Genomic DNA, 24,427 nt, shown 5'->3' on the forward strand with positions numbered 1-24,427 from the left:
CTGGCTGACCTCAGGCGGATTATACATCTCTCTGAGCTCCATTTTCCGTTTACAGCCCCTGCCTCATGCATACAGCCTTCATACGTGCAGAGGCCCAGAGAGCTGGCACTTGGGGGGTGCTGAGCTCGGCCTGGCGTGTGCTACCTGTCCGGCACTGGCAAACTTGGTGCGGAGCAGACGTGCTGGGTCTCATCGACACGGCCTGGGCGGCCCTCCTTCGCCCAGGCCCCACTGGCAGAAATACCCTCAGAGCTCCCTTCCCACACGTCCTTTCCCAAGTGAACTCAGAAGCAGGGGGGGTGGGCCAGATGGTCCCATCATCTGCTTCCCTCAGCTGACCCCTCGCCTCTCTGACGTCCCTGGAACAAGAGTCCATCCTTAAGATTCATTTAGGGCAAAGGCCATCTTCTCAGAACAAGGACACATCAAACTGTTGGATTTTTGTTAAAAAATCAGGCCATATGTAGAAACTACAGGCTTGTACAGGCCACCTCCACTGCAGCCCAAGGCTACATGAACAAAGACTTTGGGGTAGGGAAGCCCAGACACAGAGAGGAACGTCCTCCAGGAAGGCAAAGAAAAAGTCAGCACACAGGGGGCACGAGGACACAGGCTGACTGCCACTCAGGTGCTGTGTGACCTTAGACAGGAATCTCAGTGCTCTGGGTCTCAGTTTCCTTAATTGTGAAATGGGACCAGCGTCTGTCACAGGACGGCTGTCAGGCTCATAGGAGCACCAAGTGCTTGGTTGTCCTGGTTTCGTGGTGGGCACCAGACAGACACTGTGCATGGGCTGGGGGGGGGCGGTGGTCAAGGGGGCAATGGGACCAGAACGCAGTCAGACCCCGCAGGCTCCGGCCACCATCCTCTCTACCGCCCCATGTATGAGGTCTCCTGGCCCTAGCAACCTGGCCGTCTCTGCCCCCTCTGCCTTCCCAAAGCTTAGAATGCTGGTTTACATGCCCCCTTTCCCATGAAGCCCCCTGACTTAGTGCAGTATCTGGAGGTGCCTCTGCCGAACACCCAGGTACCCAGGTTCTTATTCCCTCAAAGCTCGTCTTAGAGACATTTCATTTTTTGTGTGTTGGCTTTGTTCTCAGAACTCCCCACCCCAAATCAAACTGGTTTCCTTGAGGCTGGGAACCAGGTCCTCAGACTTCCCCGGGGGAACTCCCAGTTCTGCCTTCACAGGGCAGTAGGGGATCAAAAAACTCACACACAGAAAGCATTCAGGACAGGCCTGGCACACAGCAAATGCCAGGGAAGCGTTTGCCCTTGCGATTGAAATAATCTAGCCACCTCCCACCCCCCATAGCCCCAGTGCAAGCTGCAGGGGCTGGGGAGGAAATGAGTGAAGCAGAAACAGGGAGAGAAGGGCTTCCCTCCTGCCCCCCACCCCACCACTCTGTTCAACCTGCTTCTCCTTTGTGCGCAGACCACAGAACCCGCCCCCGGGCCCTAAGGGCCCTCTCTGCCTGCCATGCCCTTGCCCTGTGCCCCCCTGGGTCCCCAAAGGCCGTTTCATCACGCCTCAGCTCCCTGCCCCGCCCCCGCCCAACATGTGCGGAGCCCATGGCCTCCTGCCAAGGCCTGGGGCTGCCAGCAGAGGCAAAGGGGCAGAAATCTCACCGCTCGGTAGGTTTTCTTCTGCCCAGCGTGCTTGGGGGCTTTGCCTGGCTCCGCTGAGCTCTCCACATGCATCGAGTAGATGATGTCAAAGAAATCTTCCACCACAGCGACCCGCTTCAGAGAGATGCCCTCCGGCTCCGACAGGCCATCTGCCCCCTGTGACAGGGTGGAGAGCTGTGTTAGTGTCAGGGATGATGGCGGGGTGAGAGCTGGGCCCCGAGGCCGAGAGGTGGGTCGGGGCAGGACAGTGCTTTGCCCTGACTCCTGCAAGGCCCCTGATGGTAGGTGGGGGGAAGGGCTGGGGAGAAGGAGCCCACTGGGAGGGGCCCCAGGGAGGTACCAGAGTCAGGGTGGCTGCTGCTACTAAACCTACTGGAAACAATGGGCAGGGAACGACAACGACAAAAATACAAATGAAAAGACCAAGAGGCTCCACGCTCACAATTTCAGACAGATTGTGCCAGACTCAGGCGGGAGCTCTCAAATCACACGCTGTGCCAAGACCATCCTGGAAGTCTCTGGGGAGGGGGGAGTGCTAAATAGATGCGGCCCCATCAGGAGCCCGCCAATTAGCAGTAACCTTTCACTGTGGTCCTGGGCTGGGGTCCCCGGGGACCGGCTTGGATCACCTGGGTGACTCCTGCCTCCACCCTGGCCTTTCAGAAGAGCTTTTCACCACGGCCGCCCTCCCCACTCCAGCAGCTGAGTGCCAGCAGCAGCACCCGGGCTCTTTGTGTGTGATGTCGAGAATACCAGGCACAAGGCCACGTGGGGGTGGCAGGGCCGAGGGAGCGGGATGCCCGCTCCCCCCAGCCTTGTCAGGCTGGCATGAGTGCTGTCAGCTGGCCCCGACAAGGTGTGCCAGGACTGAGAGTGGGTCCTTCAGCACAGGAGCTGCTGGGTCCACACCTGCCCTCCCTTACTGGTAGGGCCAGCACGGAGACAGGGAGAGACTGCGGGGCGTGAGGCTGGGAGGATGCAAGGCTGGGGGGATGCGAGGACGGGCCAGGGTCCTTAAGGGACCGGACTGCTAAGGGAGTTTCTTCTTCACAGGGCGAGGGCTACACAGAGGCTCAGGTATGCCTGGCTCTCAGCTACCGTCTCCCTAAGGGGGGACTTGGAGGGCTTTGGGGGGCTTCAAAGATGAAGAGGAAGCTAGGGGAGGAATTTAAGAAAAAGGCGTTTCTCTAAAAGTTCCTGAAACACAAATTTCTAAGATAACTCTTCCTCAAAGGATTCTGGTCAAGAACCGTCAGCTCTGTGAGGGCGCAGGCTCCACCTGTTAGCTCACAGCCGTCTCCCCAACACCTAGAACGAGGCCTGACACACTGCGGACTCAGTGTGCACCTACGGAATGACTGACGGGTCGTAATTGGCAGCCAGGTGGTGTGGCTTAGGTACACTCTCCCCTACTTTGAATGCAGCCCCTCATTTAAGAGGTGGTGTGACCCGAGCAGCTCTTTTGCTTCTGCGAGCCTCAGATCCTTTATCTGGAGAACAGGGACAACAGAAGCGCCTTTCCCAGGAGCTACGAAGGGAATAAAGGAGATGCGAGTGGGGTACTTAGCGCCGATCCAGCCCATAGGAGCTGCTGGACAAACACTGTCATTAAGAAGTGTTCCGCCATTTACCAAGGCTCTCCTAGCGACGATAGGGCCGCACGTGGCAAGCCTGGCAGATTGTTAGGGTCAGAAGCTGCCTGTGGTGTGGCGACTGGTTTGGTAACTGCACAGCTGGCTCAGTACCTCAGTCTTTGTCGTTTGAGGCGAACAGAGACTGGGCAGAGTGGGATCCTTGCTCACACTACCATCTGGCCACAGACAGCGTTTACTTTTACCCAGCAGCTTTCCCAGCACGCCCCGACGGCCGAACACGGTTGTCTCTTTGCCAGGGACCCACTGGAGAGCAAATGGGGGGAGGAAGGGAAGCTGGGGTATAGGGTCCCACACCCTAGAGCTAGTGGCAGTATTTGTGAGTGGTGGCCATGGGCGGTGACCTCACAGGCCCTGTGCAGGCTGTCTTGCAATGGCTTCCTCCCTGGTGAGGATCCATCTCAATGGGGACTTCTCAGGTAGCAGCACATAGCTGGCGTGACTGTGCAGCTGCTTGCTTCCTTCCTTACTGGAGGCTGTGGGCGACCTCCCTGGCCTCCCTGAGCCCCACTCAGGAGATGAGCTGCACAACTCCCTGGCTCTCCTGCTCTTAAACCCTATCAGGAGGTACTGCTTCCTCTTTCTTGGGGGTATCTGAAGGCCCCCTCTGACGTGCCGGGTCACCTGAAAACAGGGCTTATCAGTGTCTAACCCATTCACCAGCTGACTTCTAACTACCCATCAACTGAGGGGTCCTCAAATTGCTGTGACAGAGCTGGATGGGACACATATTACAACAGGTCGGTAATAAGAGACTTCTAACTAGAGGTTCACATTGGCAAAAGCACACACAAGAACCTTAAGAATGAAAATATAAGTTGGTTTCCATTTCTTGACCTGGGGGTGGTAATGTAGATGTGTTCAGTATAAAAAGCCATTAATCTGAACACTTATCTGTGTACTTTTCTGTATGTCTGTGAAAACTTGATTTTAAAAGTGTATATTTAAAAAGTAGCCCTGGCTGCTGTGGCTCGGTGGATTGAGTGCCAGCCGGCAAACCCAAGGGCTGCTGGTTTGATTCCCAGTCAGGGCACATGCCTGGGTTGTGGGCCAGGTCCCCAGTTGGGGACGTGCGAGAGACAACCGATCTGTTTCTCTCCCTTTCTTTCTCCTTCCCTTCCCCCTCTCTAAAAATAAATAAATAAAATCTTTAAAAAGAGAAAGAGAGTATAGTGGGTCATTCCACAACATTTTGATAATCTGAATCTAGAGTCATAACGATGGATTTAGCTGCTTAAAAGTAAATAGCCCTGTCTGCTCTTAAAATTGTTTCAGGCCACAGATACTTCTGAAAAAGGTGGATACAATTTGGTGGGAATGGAGAAAGAAAATCTGGTGAAACACAGTGCCTTCAGTGAAATGGAAAGTGCTCCCCAATCAGCTGGGAGACCTGGGGCAGCTCACCTCTCAACCTCATGAACCTCGGTTTCCTCTCCTGTGAAAGGGGCCTAAGATGTCCTAGCTGGATGTTCCAAAGATCATGTAAGAATGTACATCAGGCATTTGTCACATGTAAGCTTGTAAATGCCCGTCTCTTCCCTTCAGACCCACCGAGTTTGAACATTTTATGTTTAGGAATCTGCTCTTATCTCTGGCCCTCCATTCAGGTTATAGGACATGTCCCCTGAGGTAACACCCACCCCAAAAGGAGACGCTGTCTTCTGTAAGTCCTAAATTACACACTAAGGCTGTCACACAAACTTGGGATGAGCTTTCCTAAGGTCAAGGTGTGACTGACCAACCCGCATTACACAGTGGGACAAGCCCAGTTGCCTGTCCTGTGTCTGTCCCAGCTTCCCACCTCCATTCTGGGGCAGACACGGGCAACACAGCTTTGCACCTGGTCCAGTGGGACCATAAGGTTATCCCAGAGAAACACTTCAGGGGGACATTTGTAGTAGTCCCCTGCGTAAAAGTTGATTGTGACGTCCCCAGATGTTCACACCCGGGTCCCGTGACTGGCCTATCCCAACTGCCCAGATGTGCACAGGAAAGGAGAAGGCAGCCAGAGCTCAACCCCACACCAGGTATGCAGAGCCACACCTTGAACTGTCCTCTGCTGAGCTGTGGCCACCTGGTCACCATGTGTGCTACACCCTAAGGGAAGAACACCAGGATATCTGTGTGGCCCTCAAGGAGAACCCTGGCAGGAGAACAAAGAAATCCCATGGCAGTCACGTGCCACAGACGTCTCTGCCATGCCCTGCATCCATAGAGGTAATAACCTTCATGCTAAATGCTGAAGGAGAGGCATGCCTTCCCGAGCCGAGAAACCAGACACAGCTCTCCAAGGCCAGAGCTGCTAATTAAGGGAGCGGAAAGCACCTTCCTCACAGCCTTGGGATGCCCCTGCCAGCCACTTCTGCTTTGTGCCCAAATGAGCTTAATCTAATCCATTGCCCTCTGCACACTGGGCCTTGGATTGACAAAGGAAGCTCGCTTCGTTTACAGGTTGGATAAAGAGGGGGCCTGGAGCCTCCTGACTATCCCCAGCTTCCTGGAAACACCCACCAGGAGTGATGGCATGGAACCCTGTAGCACCCCATGGGAAAAGCCATGAAAAAACACCCGGTCAGTTGTGGAGGACAAACCTCTGGGGCCTTCCTAAATGGGGAAAGATATCACCATGGTAACAAACTCCATCCTTTGGAACCAGCTAACTCCAAACAGCCAGGCAGACCCAGGGCAACAAAACTTAAACATGGCAATTGTTTTTTAAAATGTGTGGAGCCACTAACTTTCTTGGACAGTGCCATCTTTCTTAAATCCAGCCCATTTGGATTCTAAACTGAGGGCCGGGTTACAAGTCATTGAAGAAATCACCAGATGTCTACTTAAACACTACTGATATTTCAGAGTATTTGGAACAGTGGTCCTCAACGTGTGGTCCCTAGGTCACCAGCATCAGCATCAGCATTGTCTGGGAACTTGTTAGAAATGCCAATTCTCAGGCCCCAACCAAGGCCTATCAAATATGGGGGGTTTAAAATGTACCAAATAATGTTGATACACAACAGACTTGGAGAACCGCTGGCTGAAATGTCTATGATCGAAGACAGGAAGGTAACCACTGGGGAATTGGCATTGACTCATTAAATACAGACAGGTTCTGTGCTTCTAGACCTAACATATTAATGTTTTCTTCTCCAATGAAGGCCAATTTTCCTAATGGTGAGAATAAAAGAATCTTATTGGATAACATTAGCAGAAACTCAGAATATCTGCTCAGAAACTTAATGTGGATTATGAATAGAAAGGGCGGGAGTGCCCAGCCTCCTGGCATCAGATCTTCAAGTCCTCCCTGGCACCATTAATTAATACTTAAGCAGGTCATCCTTTGATAGATCTCTTCTGGCTCCCTCACTTTCCTCCAATGATCTGAATGCTCAGCACAAGGAAGGCTGCTACACCCAGGGCTGCAGACCTACAAGGCAGACAGCGTGTCTTACCAGGCCACTAGACAGGCCTGTGCCAGGGTGGCCTCAAGAGCTATTGTCAGGAGTCATCCCTCCGATGAGCTCCTAAGTCTGACTGCATGTTGTCGGTCTCCCAGGAAGCCAGTTAAAGGGACCCCTGCCCTTTATGGCAGGTGAGGTCCAAATGCTAATGGATTGCATCCTGTCATTTCCACTGGAACCCTGAAGCCACTTGCAGATAGTTATATACTCGTGAAGGTGGGCTCCCTGTTTCGGGCCACCAGCAGGCCATCTCGTGCACTGCCATCACTATACAAGCAGTGTGTGCCTTCCAGCAGTGAAGAAGCTATGGTTGAAAGGGTGTGGCTACATAGTGGGGACATTTCTCAACGGGGCCCCTACAGTAGAGAGACAAACCACAGAGAAAGTCCTTAGGATGCACCTTTTTGGTGCATTTCAGACCCAGCATAACAATCAACAGCATTGCCATCAGAGGGGAAGGTCAGTTAGCACAACCCATCCCAGTGGAAACACACCTCTGATGACCACTTGTGTGGGAGCCCAGGACTTCAGGGGGCGGAATGCACAGGCCAATGTGGGGACGCCACTCCGTCTTGTCTGGGCCATTGGGCTAAGTGGCTGAGCTCGTGGGCAGAGGCTACTGCAAACATGAACTGCATGCTCTTCCTAACTTCTGCCCCTGTCCCTCAAACCACATTGTGATGAAATCAGGCAGGACCAACCAGCATTTTGGAAGGCTGGGTAGCAGTTCTGGGGGGCTGCTATAAAGTCCCATTCCAACTCCTGGCAGGACTGAAAGGTCACTGAAGGGCAGGGGCCAGCCTCCTGCAAAGGATCCTCAGATGGAAAGGAAAAAGGTGGAGAGAAATTTCAAATCGACACAGAATGGAGAGGACAAAAAGAATAGAAACCAGAATGAAGACCCTCCTCCAAATCTCCAGAATTCTCTCCTTATAATCCCCAACAGAAGCCAGTCATCATTTGTAAAGGGCAATCACATCATTGAGATATGGGTATTGCTTAAATGGGACAAAGACAGTATTTACGTTTCTGTCACTCATGAATACTAACTACTGTTGACTGGAAACCAAAGAAATCTCTCCAAAATGAAGATGCACACCAGAATTTTAGGACCCGTAGTTGCATTGAACTCTGTAGGTCTGTATGGGGCAGAGGGATGAGACCCCCAGGACAACACCCCCCCATAAACAAATAGATACATAAACAAGGCACGGAGCACTCAACGGAGCACCTGCCTCTTCTCCACCCGTGCACAACCTCCAACTGCTAGTGTGGAGCTGCCATCGCGTCGCACCTGCCATCTGGAATAGGCCTCACATATTCCAAGACCTCCTTTCTGCTTCGCTGGATCTCCGTCTTCTTTCCAATCACGCCAGGGACCCAAATGTACAGTCGGGGCCACAGAGACAGGTAGCTGGGATCGGCCCCCAAATAACAGCACTATATCCTTCAAGCAGATGCCATATCCTTCAAGCAGCTCTGAATATTTTTTTCCTTTCTTGGTTTTGCTAACTCTGAGATGTCTGGAGAGGGCGAGGAGGGAAGGGGTGCAGTGGGCCAATAGCAGGAGAGGAGCCAGGGTCAAGAAATGGAGGGAAGGAGCTGCTAATGTCACTCTCAGGCAGGCCAAGGTCAGGGCCTGACTGCCGGGATTCTAGTTCCGGGGTGTCAGGAGGAAGGAGGTACTCTAGAGGTGAAGTCCCAAGCCTAAGGACAATTCAGCCTTGACCCTGGGCAAGGGCTGGCCTGCCTGAACCTCACTTTCCTCCTGTGTTGATGTTACAAAATATGCCCAGTGGCTTTCACCACCTCACGGGAGGACAGTAGGAACCCAAATGATACATAAATAGCGCCCACCTTGGGCGACACACCTATAAATGACCGCTGTCACCACTACTCCGTAGGGGCGCCCTCCAGGACTCTGGGGACCCGCCTCCTTTGGGCGCTGCGGCTAAGGACAGGTAATGGGGTCGCTGAAGGGAGGGGGGTCGGTCTAGGCGGAAGGAGGAGGCCCTGAGCCAAGCAAGCCCCGTGGGCGGGTCCCTTCGGGACCGCGGCGGGCGGCCCGGGAGCGCTAACGAGCAGGGGCCCCAGGTGCGGGCCCCACCCCGTACTCCAGGGCGGGGGTAGTGGAGGGGCTGGAAGGGGAGGGGAGGGGCCCGCGCTCTAATGACTGTTGACACCGCTCGCTGGGGCCGACCCGGCCGCGCGCGCCTCTGACAGCTGCTTGGGCGGGAGCCGGGGGCCGGGGGCGGGGCGCCCGGCGCGGGGCCCGGGTGAGGCGGCTCGCGCTCTCCCCACGGCGCACGCGCGTGCGCCTCGTCAGGGAGGGGGTGGCTGGGCGCGCGCGCGCGCCGGGCCCGGGTTCGGAGGGCCTGCCGGAGCGGCTCGCGCGGGCTCCTCGCGGGCAGGCAGGTAATGAGAGTAACCATGGCAACCCACCAGAGGAAGTGTATTCTGCAGGAGACGTTAATCCCCTCTCCCCCGAGCTGGGACAGCCTGACTTTCCATTCTCACACAGTAATTAGATACCAGCTGTCAGTGCAGGGGGGACGGCTCCTCGGCTGCAGCCTGGCTTGGGGCGGGGGGGGTGCGCACAAAAGGGGTGGAGGGGAAGCTAGGAGGAGGGCGTTAAAGACACAGGGACGGTTTCCCGCGGTGGGCCGGGCGGGGCGCCTCCCCTAGTCACCGGCCTCCGGGCGCGCGCCCGCTCACCTGGAGACCCCGCCCGCGCGGAGCTCCGCCCACTCCTCACGCACCTGCTGCGCGCGCGCCCGCCCGCCCGCCCTCGCGTTCCCCTTCTCAGTCCCGCCTCCCCTATTCCCGGCGCACCTGCCTTGCTCCCGCCCCGCCACCCCCTGGACGCTGCCCACCTGTCCTTTGTGCGGGGCGGTACCACTCGATCTGGCCGGCTCTCCTTCAGGGAGCGCCCGCTTTATGTCAGGCGCTGTGCCAAAGCCTGGTCTGTGTAATCCTCACAGACCCTCTGCGGTAGGCTCCTTTGCTGTTCCCCGCCCAAGGCGCCGCGGGGTGTGGCCATTTGCCCAGGGTCATGAAGCCTTGAACCCCCATCCCGAAGACCATTTAATCACCATGCTACAGGGCCTCCCCATCGCGTCCGCATCCGTTCTAGCTCCGGGGTGCCTCTCTACCGCGCAGAGACAAAACAATCACACCCATGACACCGGTAGCTGGTGTGGTGATGCACTTCATGTGTGCCAAGGAGTCACTGCCTCCTTTCACTTGCCCAGCAGTCCTGAGAGGTTTGTTACCCCCATTTTACAGCTGAGAAAACTGAGGCACAGAAAGCTGGAACAACTTGCCCACAGTCACGAAGAACAGAGAGACAGGGCTGGTCAAACCCAGGCAATCAGATCCATGCTCCCTGCTACTGGGCACTAATTTCTTCACCCTGGGCTCATCCAGTCTAGGTCTCCTTTCAGTATTCGGCCCACCACATCCTGTCTCAGTGTCAGTGAAGGGCTGCCTTTCTTACTCATACCTGAGAAATCTTAGATTTCTAAGAAGTTACTAGGCCTTAAGCCACGATCATGTCCATAGTTTCTGCCAGCTGTCCCCAGAACTCTTGCTCTTAGTGAGGGTAGCCACTTGGAAATCATTCTAGGCCAGGCTCTCCACTTTCCAGGTAGGCTAAGACCAAAAGGCCTAAGACTAGCCCAAGGAGGAGATGGCCTGATAAGGGCCTTTTGTGGGGGAGTGCAGTCCCCACAGGCCCAGCTGTGCCTCCTGCCCCCAACCCAACAGTCAGGCCTCTGGTGGGGGAGTGGGGAGCATGACAAGGAGGGACAGGAAGTACTGAGAAGCAGAGCAGGCTCCTGTCCCTAGTGGCAGCAGTGTCTGGAGCAGGAGGAGGCTGAGGCTATCTGATCCCTTCCCCACTGCCCTGGCCATGACCTCCTCCCTCCCTCCACCTCTCCCTCCTCCCTCATGGCCAGAGTAGCCAGCACCCTGGGCTACAACTGAGAACCCAGCGTTCTCCAACCCAGCCGGCATTCCTGTGGGAGGAGGAATGGGGGGAGGCTGGGCCAAAGGCTTTAGGGACAGGGGCACCCTTGGGGCTGCCCCACCCTTCAAGGGCCAAGGCTGAGCTGCCTCCAACCTCACCGGTTTCCTGCCTCCGCTTTCCTCATCTCTCAGTAGCAGAGCTGCCTAAATTTGGCTCCAGGAGGGAATGGGGGAGGTGGCAGCAGGCGGGTGCTGTCAGAGGCCAGGGCGCAGCTCCCTGTCTAGCCGGCTGGCATTTTTGCTGTCTGGAGGAGAGCAGGGGGCCCAGCAGCCCTCCCCTGAGAGGGAGATGTTCGTACCTTCTGACATGCGCTGAGTAATGTGCAAACGACATGCAAACTGAGCTTCAAATCAGCATCTCAGCCAGGGAACAGCTTGGGTGCTGCTTTTGGGATGAGAACAGAAGGACCAGTGACCCTCTCCCCAGGGGCTTTAGTGGGGGGCTGGGTGGGGGGTTCAGGGTGTCCAGGGGTGGGGGATGGAAGACTTAGTTCCTCGCCGAGCATACCTTTGGGGCTTCAGGTCAGCACCTGGACCCTCTGGATTCCAGCCCGAGGGCAAGGCCATGGCTCTCTTTGCCTGCTCTGACATAGTGCACACCCTGTCACATGGTTAAGCATGTGAATTCCGCCGGGTTTGAACCCTGGCTCTCCACTGGCCACCTGGGTGAATTCCTGAACAGCATACCCAAGGAAATGGCTAGTGGAATAGGGCACCTGTTTTAGTACAGCCACTGCCCTTCCCTAGAAGTTGGGCATAGGGGCATGGCCTGAAAGAACACAGCTTTGGAATCAGACCAGGACTCCTGGCTTAGCCATCGAGGCTCTGTGGGTCTCACTCCCCTCATACAGCAAATGGGTTCAGGATCTCCAGGTCAGCTGTGATTCTACTGGAGGGCCTGGCAAGCAGTGGTACCCCAGAAGTGTTCCCATTGGTACAGTCTCATTGCTCTCTGCATTCATTCAACTTACTTTATCCTGTTCCCATCTCCTCTCTCCTCTTTGCTCTCTGCCCTGGTCTTTCTCTTGTCTGTGGACAGTTGTAAATTTCTTGAAGTCTCTCTCTCCCTTTCTCTCCACTTGTCTTGGTGACCTCAGGCAAGTCACTGCCTCTATGTCTCAGTCTGAGCATCTGCTAAATGGATGGTAATGGGAGGTGGATCATGAGCTCTGTCTGGGGTCTGGGGCCCAACAGCAACTTGATGGATGGCAGCTCTTCTTTACAAGGTCTCCCTCCTCCCCACCCACTGTCCCAAATGACCAGGAGAGGTGGGCTGTGTCCTTAGCTCTATCGGGTATGGAGTGTGGGGGCCTCGCTTCTCAGTTACTCTGTTTAACCCCAGATAACTGCTCTCCTGCCCCTCGGCCGGGGCTGATATGAGCTGAATCCAACTTCCTGCCACCCAAAAGCCACTTCCTGCCAAACTTGAGCTGATACCAGAAGAACTTGTTTTCTGTGCACAGAGTAGTCCCTGGTGGGGCAGCCACCCGCCTGCCCTGGGTATGAGTGTTTTTTCCATTTGTCTGCATGCCTCAGGGGGCTGGGTGGGAGTGGACGGGGACTCTGCTCTGCTCACCTCTGAACCTGCCCATCCTGTCCCGCAGCAGCCTCTGGGCCTGCCAGCCATCCTGCCCTTCAGGCCCAGACAGACATGTGTAGACAGTGATACATAGTCTGGCAGCCATACACACAATTGGTCTGAGAGTCCCTGCAGCTCCTTGGTATTTGGGCTCCAGAAGACAAGTGTGTGACACTGTCAGACACAGTCACTTGCACTCAGAGTCCCATACAGCCATGCGGTCATCCGGCAGTCCCAGAGTCCCACAGACAGTTACACCCAGTCTCAGAGTCACTCCTACATATGCACAAGGACAGGCACCTGCACCCGAGCTCCCCACACTCACCCAACACCCCCCTTCCAGATGTAGGCACCGACTCAATGAATATTCTTTGAGGGTCTGCTCTGTGTCAGGCGTTAGGCTAGCCTAGAGTATGAATGACTGGAATTGTTATTTAACCAGCTGACCCATGCTGTTCCCTCAGTGTCCTCTTCTGTGAAATGGGGATAACGGCCCTACCCCATAGGTTTCTTGGGAGGGTTAATAAGCGACAACATGCAGAGCCCCTGTCCCTGTCTGGCTCATGGAGAGTGCCCTCTAAGTGAGGCTATCTGAGCTAGCCAGGAGCATCCTGTGCCCAGCTGCCACCAAGATCTTATGTAGAGTATCTCCCTGATCCCTGGCCTGAGCCCCCGGAGGCTAAGGTCGTCATTCCCGTGTTTACAGATAAAGGAACTGAGGCTCAGAGAAGAGGCCCACGGAGTCCCCAGGGTGCCCCCAGGACCTTGTCTCCCACCCCACGCTCACGCTGCTGCTCCACTCTACCTCACTACCGGCCCACATGCACACTGTTGCCTCTGCCTGGAATGCCCTTGCCACTTGCTCTTGATGTGACCAGCTCCAAAACTGCCTCCTCACATAGCCCCTCCCCAAAGTCCACATCATCACATTCCCTTCCCGCAGAACACCATGTGCAAAACAGTGGACCCCCATTGGACTTTAAGGACCAAGACTCTGGACCATTTTTGTCCTGTCCTCTGGCACAAACTAGGTGCTCAATAACGTCAAAATGACATGGGTAAACCAACTGGCCTGTTCTTCACAGCCACTGAGAAAAGAGTCTGGAACCAAACTCAGGACACCCAAGCTGGAGCTCACTTTACCTTGTTGAGAGTTTCCCAGCACCAGCAGGCACTTAATAATTTGTGAATGAAGGGATGAATGAATGAATGAATGAATGAATGAAACCAAGGTCTCAGGACCCCAGTCTAGTGTTCCCTAGGCAAACCGCCTTCGTTTCCTGGCAGCGTGGATGTGAGCCAAGCCACCTTGGATGGTGGTGGGGCTGACGGCCGCCTGAAGCCGGCTGTCAGGAGCTCGTCTGGCCACAGCCGCCAGCAGGGGAGACCAGCTGGCGGTGCAGGGTCCATCGGCCCAGGCCTGGAATCTGAGCCGCCCTGAGAGGCCCAGCTTCTCTCTGGGCCCCCACAAACTGGCCTTTGTTCCTCAGGCCGGCCAAGACCCAGCAGCTTGGGCTTTCTCTCTGCCTGCGGCACCCGCGCTGAGCCGGTGGGGTACATGAGCCAGCCTCCCCTCTGTCCAAGCCCAGGATGTCGCTTCAGGACTAAATGGAGATGTAATTTTCTATACAAATCCATGACAATTTAGATGGAGTGATTGTAATTGGCTTTTCAATGGGGGTTTTGTCCAGTGCTGGTGGCTAGAACTGGGTGGCCTGTTTGAGGCAGGCTCCATTTAAATGACAATAAAGCAATAATATTGAAGACTCGTACAGTGCCCAGAGCCCCTCCTGGGCCCTAGTGGAGCCTCATGTTTATGGATCTGGTCCTTCCCTGGGGGCTGTCTGGACAACTGGATGGTGGTGGGGGGCACAGAGCCTGGGAGAAAGGCTGCCACATCTTTGGGCTTCCAGACCCAGGGTTCTGGGATGGCCAGGGTACAGTCCCATGTCCACTGACCTCCCTGCTCCCTCATTCACTACACACTCCCTAACCAGTGCCACCTGAGGCCTGGCTAATATTGCAGGTGCTGAGGGTGCCGAGATACAGAGAACCCGCCCAGGCAGATCAGCGGGAGGGAGCACAATCACTAGCAGCACATGAGTGTTAAGAGCGTGACTCAGAGCCAGACAGCCCAAGTTCAATTCCTACTCCACTCCTCACTAGCTTCCAGAGCTTCCACAAGCTGTTTAACCTCTCAGTGGTGCCTCTGTTTCCCCGGCCATAAAGTGGAGTCGAAATAAAAGTTATATGAGCAGGAAACACCTGAATAGGGATCAGCAGAGTGCCTGGCAGGTGGAAGGTCCTTGCTGTGTGTAAGTTATTGCCACTGTTCATTAAAAGTTCCGGCTCTCTGGGGTCAGATTTGCTGGGTGACCGTGGGCATATGACTTAACCTCTTTAAACCTCCACTGGCTTCTCCTTAAGGTGGGACTTTGAGGAGAGCCGGCTCCATAGGGTTGTGAAGATTGAAAGAGTCGCAGGGACGGCTTAGCATAGAGTCAGCACAAGGTGCACAAACGTTAGCTCTCTTTACTCTGCTGCTCCTCGAGCTCACCATCCAGTGACAAGTACAGTGTTGAGTGTGGGAGACAGAAAGGGAGGAAGGGAAAACTCACAGGAAGCTGGGATGGAGCTGTCCCTCCTGTCAGGGATGCCCAGGAGGGGCTGACCCAGAGGAAGGGCCTCGGGGAACAGGGCGGGGCATCAGGCTGTGTAAAGGAAAGAAGGCTTGAAAGCAGGTGACATTTTTGGCTGGGCTTTGAAGGATGAGTGCTTTTTAACCAAGGTTAAGATGGATGTCACTGCCAGCACTGCTGCTACAGAGTCCCAGGCAGACCCTGCAGCCACACTTGCCGAGTAAGTGATTTGTACCTGTGGGCAGGTGGCCAAGGAAACCCTCCTGAAGGAACATGTTGAAAGCATCTAGGAAGGGAAGCAACATGTGCAAAGGCCCTGAGGCAAGCAGGCCAGGCAGTGTCATCTTGGGCAGAATGCGGCTGGAGAGATGGGATGGGGTTGTGGTTTTAGTCACAGTGAAATATACAGCTAAGAAGGGATTTAAGCATGTGGGAGACACTATTCCAGTTCATTTCCTAAGGGTCCCTCTGACTGCTTGTGGAAAAGGGGCTGCAAAAAGGCAGGGATAAGGGGGAACTCAGGAAGACCGCAGGCAAGGAGTCAGGTTGCCATAGGGAGGTGGGTATCTGGGTTAGAGAAAGAGACGATGCCTCTTATGTGTTAGATGGGTGACGGGCAGGCAGAGGACCGCGGGCACTCTCTGCCTGACGAGGGGCCATGTGCAGCTGATTCTTAAGCAGGGCTGGTGGAGGGATGTGACAGAGAGAGGTGAGGGCCACCTCCCACCTCCCCACACCACGCTGAGGCTCTTGGGCATTTTCTTGTAGGCAGCAGGAAGCCAACACCATTTTTCTTAAGGCAGAGAAAGACCATGCTGGGATTTGTGCTTTCGAAAGCTCATTCTGGCTGCAGGGTGGAAGGGTTGCAGGTGGCAGGTGGGCGAGGCTGGAGGGGAGGGGGCAGAGAAGGAGAGTGGTTGTGGGGACGCAGAGGCATCCGCAGCATCCCGGCCACTGCCCAACTCCAAGAGCAACAAACTCCCCCCCCCGAGAGAGGTCTACCATTTAGTCCTAGGTCACAGAGTTTGTCAAGACAGAGAAGGGGTCCCACACGGGGGCAAACTCAAAGCCCCGTGCTCTTTCCCCTTCGGAACTGTCTGTCCTGGTCACTAACATGATCCCCCATAAACAGGATTTCATCATAACTGTCAGCTACAGAACCCTTAGGGTGAGCCCGGAAGGTGGGTACTATGAACATTCCCATTTTACAGATGGAGAAACCAAGGCTCTCGGAGCCACTCACTGAAGGGTACCCCGCTGCAAGTGAGAGCCAGGCTCCCCAGGAAGTCCGACTCCATACCCACACACCAGAGGTCCTAACCAGGCCATAGGCCAAACGGGCTTATGGGTGTATTTTAAGGGGTAAGCAGAGGTTTATTACAATTTTGAATTTATTGCTAATATTTGAAAATTGGGAAATTCCATGGAAGAAAATCCGAACTTTGACTGGACCTTCCTGATGTTGCCAACTGCAGAACCCAATCCTTGAATCTCGCCATGCAATGGCCCCCAGGGTCACACCTCCAGCCGGTCACACATCCCTCCTCCCCTCCATTCACACAGACGCCCGTGAAAATGTGTGTCGGAGGGCCAGGGAAAGGCCTCCACTTATTCATCCCACAAGTGTGCGGACCACCACCACCACCCCGTCCACCGCTCAGGCGTCATGACTGAATACCCGCCACCAGAAGCTTCTCCACCTCCACGTGCTCGGGTCAATCACCTGGGCAAATGGCTCCTGGGTTACTACTTCCTCTTCCTTTCACATCCCTCTTCGCCCATCCCACCCCCAGCAAACCCTGTTGGCTGCACCCTTAAACTACATCCAGAACCTGACTGCATCCTGCCACTTCACTGCTCTGACCTCCTTCTTGCCCAGGGTCTGCGGGGAGCAGGGCAGAGGCAGGTGCCGGTCGTGGGAGCCCTGGAGCCTGGCTCCTGCCCTTCCTCCCTGGGTCTCAGTGTCTTCGTCTGCAGAAAGGGTGGGACAGAGGACCACAAGATGCTTCATGTTAAAATTCTAATTGCCTTCTGGCCTGGGCAGGACACGGGTGGTACCGGGGAAGAGAGTGTGGATGTCTGAGGCAATGGCTGTTAGCACTTTTAACAACCTCGTGGTGGGGGGGGCGGTCAGGAGCTCCCTGGGGTGGAAACTTGTCTTGTTCACCACTGACTGCAAGTGAAGACTGCATATCTAGAAAGAAGAGGTCGTGGGAAACAGTTGCTGGATGAATGAATGAATGAATGAATGAATGACAAATGAACAAACGAACCATCCAGGCCCTCCCAAGGGACCCTGGGCATTCACTCACTCTCAGAGGCCCTTGATTTTCCCAACTGAGGAGGAGTAACCAAACGCCTTGCCTTCCTTCTCTGTAATAAGTAACATTTATTGAACACTATGTGTCAGGGACTGATCTAAGCAGGTTACATGTATTTACTCATTTAATCTTCACGGTAACCCCAGGAAATAGGGACCCAATTCCCTTTTATGACTGAGAAATTTGAGGTCTACAGAAGTTAAGTGACATAACCAAGGTCACACAGCTCATAAATGCCTAAGCCAGAGACCAAGCAGCCAGCCTGGCCCCAGAACTCTCATTCTTTTCTTTTCTTTTTTTTAATCCTCACCTGAGGACACTTTTTCATTGCTTTTAGAGAGATAAAGGGAGAGAGAGAAACATCGATGTGGAAGAGAAACGTCAATCAGCTGCCTCTCCTACACACTAGACCACGGATCGAACCTGCAACCCAAGTATGTGCCCTGACTGGGAATTGAACCCACAACTTAGGCTACAGGACAACGCTCCAACCAAATGAGCCATACCAGCCAGGGCCAGAACTCTGATTCTTAAACACTGTGCCAGGCAGCCCTTCAAGAAGAAGTGACGTTTGAAGAAGCCTGCTTCAGGAAGGGAGCCCAAGTTGCAGATGGGAATATGCTGGGCGGGGCTGCCAGCTCAACAGTCCTCTGTGGCTCCTACTGCTGGTCAGATAATAGCCAGGCAGCCCCCTCCGGACTCAGGGCCCCCGGAAGTGACTACAGCGGCATCTCCTCCTCCCTCAGGCCTTAGCGCAAACCGACTCTCAAGCAGCCCTAGCTGCTCCTCCCACCCACCCCTCCTGCCCCCTTCACAAGCCTCCTCTGATCCTTAGCCATATTTCTTGCCTTTGATTTCCTACAGGACTTTGTCAATAAGGTTATCTCGGCTGTGTGAGAGATGAGCCAGTAGGTACTACTGACAATGCCATTTTATAGATGAGAAAACTGAGCCACCAAGAAGGGAAGTGAGTTGCCCCAAATGACAAGGGGCGAAACCAGGATTGACCCAAAGCCGGACCTCCAAACCCCTCAGCTCGTCTCTGAGTTGTAGCTGCCTCACTAGGCTGACGGACGGTCCCTGAGGGCCACTCCTCACTCCTCTCAAGGTGCCATGCACACGACAGGTGCTCCTTCAAGATTCCTTAGTCACTGAGCAGACTCTGCCCTTGGGTTGAGTGTGGTCTTAGAAAGAGACTTCCCAGGCATCACATGCTGAATCTACATCCTTTCTGCCGTTGCTCAGGGGTTGGCTAGGATGAGAGGCAGTCAGTAGGCTCCAGAGCCAGACGGACCGCACAACCGGAGATCACTGTGAAGAGGGGGTTTACCTCTGACCTTCGGGGTCACCATGCGGGGAGCGCGGTGCCAGCACACAGCGAGCCTTTAGTGTACAGTAACCCTGGTTATTCATGAATGGTTTGCATCTGGACATTGATGCCGGGAGTGGAGAGCCACCTGGCATTGTCTATTAAAGACCGAAAGCGTAATTTCTCAGACCCAGCAATTCTACTCCCCGGTATACCTTCACATGTACATGAAATGGCCATCTATGTTTGAGAATGTTTTTCAGAAGTCTTGTTAGGAGAGTGAAATGTTGGAAACAACCTAAAGGTCCATCAACAGAGGACCAGGTAAATAAATTATGGTACATACAGCCCTGACCAGGGTGGCTCAGTTGGTCAGACGTCATCCCTCCAGGAGAAAGGTTGCCGGTTTGATTCTTGGTCAGGGCACATGTTTGGGTTTCAGATTCAGTCCCTGGAGGGGGTGCTTATGAGAGACAGACATGTGTAGACAGTGATACATAGTCTGACAACCACACACACAGTTGGTCTGAGAGTCCCTGCAGCTCCTTGGTATTTGGGCTCCAGAAGACAGTGTGACCGATTGATGTTTCTCTCTCACACTGATGTTTCTCTCCCTCTCCTTCTCCCTCCCTTCCCTTCTCTCTAAAAATAATAGTCTTTTAAAAAATATATTTTATTGATTTACTCTTAGAGAGAGGGGAAGGGAAGGAGAGAGGGAGAGAAATATCAATGTGTGGTTGCCTCTCACGCGCCCCTCCTGGGGACCTGGCCTGCAACCCAGGCACATGTCCTGACTGGGAATTGAACCTGTGACCCTTTGGTTTGCAGGCCCTCACTCAATCCACTGAACTACACCAGCCAGGGCTAAAAATAATAAAGTCTTTTTTTAATTAAAAAATATGGTGCATCCATGTGACGGAATGCCCATGCAGCTGTAAAAAATGAGAGTTCTTTTTTTTAAGAAAGTTCTTGATGCTCTGCCATACTTCTGTACCTACCGCACAGACTTACTGATACATTTACTGTTTAATGGAAAACAACCTGACAGGTGTAGGAGCTAAAACGAGAAAAGTCTTACAAGAAAATGTAGGGATAAATCTTCACGACCTTGGTTTCTTAGCTATGACACCAAAAGTATGAGCAACAGAAAAAATAGACAAAGTGGACTTCATCAAAATTAAAAACCTTTGTGCTCCCATGGACACCATCAAAAATGAAAACGAAACTGACAGATTGGAAGAAAATACCTGCAAGTCATATACCTCATAAGGTACTTGTATCGAGAATATATAAAGAGCCTTTATAATTAAATAGTAAAAGAATAAATACCAATTAAAAATAATAAAGAGATCTGAATAGACATTTCTCCAAAAATGATATATAAGTGGCTAATAAGCACATGAAAAGACGCTCAATATCATTGGCCATCAGGGAAATGAAAATCCAAACCACATGAGATACCACTTCACACCCACTGGGTTCTAATCAAAAGACAGGTAATAATAAGTGTCGGCAAAGAAGTGAGAAGATCAGAAGACGCATACACTGCTGGTAGGATTGTAAGTGGTGTAACCACTTGGGAAAACACTTCGGCAGTTCCTCAAACATGGCTAATATATGTCCCAGAATTCTAGTCCTAGGTAGAAGAGAAGAAAAAATACCAAAAACACGCACCCCAAAGCTAGTATGTGACTGTTCAAAGCAGTATTATTCACAATAGCCAAAATGTAGGAAAAACCCAAATATCCATCAACTGTCGAAGAGATAAATAAAATAAAATATGGTATGTCTATACAATGGAATATTATTTGGTAATAGAAAAAAAAGAAATGCGTGCCACAACACAGACAAACCTTGAAAATACTATACTAAGTGAGAGTAGTCAGGCACAAAGACCACGCACTTATCGTATGATTCCATTTATAGGACGCGTCCAGAGAAGGCAGACCTACAGAGAAAGAAGCAATTGGTGGCTACCTAGAGCAGGGTGGGGTCAGGCGGGTGGGGGTCAGTGGGAAGCAGGGAATGACTCCTAATGGGTATGGAGTTTCTTTGGGGGTGATGAAAATGGTTGTGGTGATGGTTGCACAACTGTAAATATACTAAAATCCACGGAATTTTATTTTTTAAAAGATTTCATTTATTTATTTTAGACAGAGGAGAAGGGAGGGAGAAAGAGAGGAAGAGAAACATCAATGTGTGGTTGCCTCTCACGTGCTCCCTACTGGGGACCTGGCCTGCAATCAGGCATGTGCCCTGACTGGGAATCAAACCGGCGACCCTTTGGTTCTCAGGTGGGTGCTCAATCCACTGAGCCACACCAGCCAGGGCTGAATTGTATTTTAAATGGCTGAATTGTGTAGTACGTGAATTATATCTCAATAAAGCCATTATAAGAAAAAAAAGCAACTACAGAACAGCATAGAACATATTTTGTGTAAAAATAGAAACACATTCCCCAAATATATGTGCATGTGTGCTCATATACGTATGTATCAAATACCCCTGGGAAGATATCCAAGAAATAAGTTGAACGGGGTAGCTGAGAGGCAGGGCTAAAAGGGAGACTCCCCCCCCCCCGAATTGTTTTTGTTTTTGTTTTGTTTTATTAATGAGACTCTATTACCTTTTCAAAGCGTTACACTTAAAAAAAAAATAAACCAGTGGTTTATCGCTGGCCCTCAGCCAGAGGGTACGTCAGGCTAGGAGGCTCTGAAGTGGAGAGACCGGGAGAGGGACCCAGCTCCGCAGCCCTCCGAGCCTTGCTAGCATCTGTCCTCTCTCTCATTCCTCACACAAACCCGGCCAGAAGGTTTCAGGACCAACCCTGTCCCCACCAGCAAATCCTGTGGCTCTTCCTTCAAAACAGGCCTAGAGTCTGGCCCTTTCTCACCCCCTATGAGCCCCATTCTCTCCCAGGCTGCCACCCCCTTTCACCTGGCCCCCCTAGTTCACCACACCAGCCTACTCCGTACAGNCCCCCCCCCCCCCCCCCCCCCCCGCCCCTGGCCTCCAACCCACTGGCCTCCTGGCTGTTCTTCAGACTCACCAGGCACTTCCGCCCTCAAGGCCTCTGGGTTACACTCGCTGTTTGTCGGGAATAGTCCCCCACCAGGTACTCACAAGGGGGCCTTCCCAGCCCCCTTCCCAGTTCCCCGTCCCAAATAGGAGTCCCCAGCCCTATGGCCTATCCTGCTTTATTTCTTCGTATAACATCTGACATAATTAATATTTACATCTGCTTGTTTTTAGTCTGTCTCCCCACACCCAAACATAGGCTTTCTCCAGCACCCAGGACAATGCCCATTATAGGTGCTCAAAAAATTATGTCAAAAGAAATTTTGTCCTAAGAAACTGTCACAGACCAGAGGAGATTAAGGAGACACCATAACTAAATGTAATGTGGTAACTTTTTTTTCTTGTATTAATTCCAGAGAGAGAGGAAGGGGAGGGAGAAAGAGAGGGAGAGAAACATCGATGTGAGAAACACCGATGAGTGCCTATTGTATGCACCCCAGTCAGGGACTCAGGCACATGCCCCGACCAGGCATCAAACCTGCGACCTTTTGGTTTGCAGGATGACACCCAACCCGCTGAGCCACACCAGCCGGGGCTGCAATGCGCCATTTTGATTGGGATCCTGGGACAGAAGATGAACATTAAGGAAACACTTGCGAAAACCGAAAGCCAGGTGAGTTAACAGTGATACACCCATGTTAGTTCCTCAGTCGTGGCAAACTCACTGTAATAATGTCAGGTGTTAACATGGGAAAAACTGGGTAAGGGATCTACAGGAACTTGCTGGGATAGCCTTGTAACTTTCTTGTAAATCTAAAATTGTTCTAAAACGAACCATTTGTTTAAAGGGTGAAAAAAACAGTGTTGAGTGAAAGCACAGGCTACAGAGCCCATGAAAAGCTCATGGGCAGAGAGACCTGGCAAACATCCCCAAGAGAAGGAGGCCACTGTCACTGGCGATCCCTTTACTTTGCAATAAAGGGCAAGGCTGTAATGGGGGAAGGTGGAACTTTTCTTTCCAAATATCACAGGAGCTCAGACTTCTTATTGAACATCCATGCCTGGAACTGGAGGGCTCACAAGTCAGGCTCGCCCTCCTGTGCACCTCCCCAGGAACTGTCCTTTTCTCCTTGGCTCCCAGGAGCCCCAAATGGTCTCTCCAGTTCACAATCCTGTTTGCCAAGGGTTCTTGGCCCTGGAGATCAGTTTCAAGCTGGGTCATAGGAATCAAGGTAGGGGGCAAGGGGGTGACTAAAGGACATTAATGGTAGTCCAGGAAGGGAAGGAAAAGGGACGTGAGTGCCTACGAGGAGCTGGAACACGGCAACACGTGCTCGACCAGTGGGACCTCATTCCCGGCCCCCAGCCCCATGCATCTGGTTAGGTTATTCCCATTTCACGGATGAGAAAACCATGATTGGGAAGGGATGCAGTCACATGGCGATGAAGCGGCTGCGCAGGGGCGTGATCTCCTGGGCCTCATCTTGAACCCCCTCCACACCCTCCTTGCACTCCAGCCACACTGGCTGCTCTCAGAACCACAGCTGCACCGTGGCTTCCTCCTGCCACGGGCCTTTGCCCATGCGATACCCTCTGCCCGAAACACCCTTTCTTCCCCATGACTAGGTTAACTTCTGCTGGACCTTTAGGCCTCAGCTCCAGTGTTACTGCCTATTATGGGCTAAGTTGTGTGTTTCCCCCCACTGCAAATTCCTGTGCTGACGTCCTAACCCCTGCACCCCCGAATGTCACTGTATTTGGAGATCAGGTGCTTAAAGAGGTAACTAACATCAAATGAGGTCAGACAGATGGGCCCCCATCCCATATGACTGGTGCCATTATAAGAAGCGTAATGGTTCGGACAGGAAGACTCAAAGAGGGCAGACCAAGTGAAGACCCAGGGAGAAGGCAGCCATCGGAAAGCCAGGGAGGAGGCTTCACGAGCCCCCCAGGCAACGGGCCTTCCTTTATGGCAGCCCTAACAAACAGATTTGTCTCAGAGAGGCCCTCTCTGACCCCCATACCTGGGTCAGGCACTGGCGAGCACCATGTCCTTCGTGGTGACTCTCATGGTGGCAATACTCCGTTTATCTGTGTGACTGTTTGGTTAACAGCCACGCCCCTGCTCGACTGGGAGCATCATGAGGTCTCTGCCAGGGCCTTGCACAGTGCCTGCACATAGTAGGTACTCAACAAACACGTGCTGAGCGAGGCGGCAAAGGTGTGAAGGACAAGCAAAGGCTTATGGCCTTGGGGAGCTCCTCGCCTCCCTCTGAGCCTCCGTTTTCCCGACCATGAAACAGCAAATCCAAGGCTTGTGAGGCTTTCAAACTTCATCCCTCTTCAGAAGCAAATATTTCTTTCTGAGGGGCTTCAGTTCTGTCAGGGTCAGGTTTACCCAGCAACTTTAAATCAAATCCTTGATGGAAAATATAAGATTCACTCCCAGAGTCAGCAGAAGAAAAGGTGCCTCACCCTCTGCTGCTGTCCCTGGGCCTCCTTCTACCCTGTTATTCCTGCTCCCCAGGTGCAGCCCTGCCCAAATCCTGCCAACTCACTGGGGCTACGTCCCAAAGCTTCCCTCCCTGAAAGGCTCGCCTCCGGGAGCCTAGAGAGGTGACGTGCAGGCTTAGAAAGGGAAAGAGAGTGGCCCAAAGTCACACAGCCAAGCAGAGGCTAGTGTATCTCTAACTCTTGGCTCTGGGCCAGGTCCCGTCCCTCCGGGCCTCAGCTGTGGCATCTGCCTACGTAAGTGTCGTCAACCCTGGGGAAACTGCCCTACCCCTCCATTTACCC

The 24,427-nt window shown here is 53.2% G+C and overlaps 1 protein-coding gene across 1 annotated transcript in view; it reads right to left on the reverse strand.

Moving 5' to 3' along the window:
- NOL4L (nucleolar protein 4 like) overlaps positions 1-24,427 on the reverse strand; it is a 123,333-nt gene that overhangs the window by 72,871 nt on the left and 26,035 nt on the right. The window contains exon 2 of the mRNA XM_037043852.1: positions 1,630-1,785. Within this exon, the coding sequence (XP_036899747.1) occupies positions 1,630-1,785 (156 nt within the window). The remainder of the gene's footprint in view (positions 1-1,629; positions 1,786-24,427) is intronic.

Source organism: Sturnira hondurensis, unplaced genomic scaffold (genome assembly GCF_014824575.4).
Source record: "Sturnira hondurensis isolate 20B ecotype Veracruz unplaced genomic scaffold, ASM1482457v3 Scaffold0004136, whole genome shotgun sequence".
Classification (NCBI taxonomy): Eukaryota; Metazoa; Chordata; class Mammalia; order Chiroptera; family Phyllostomidae; genus Sturnira; species Sturnira hondurensis.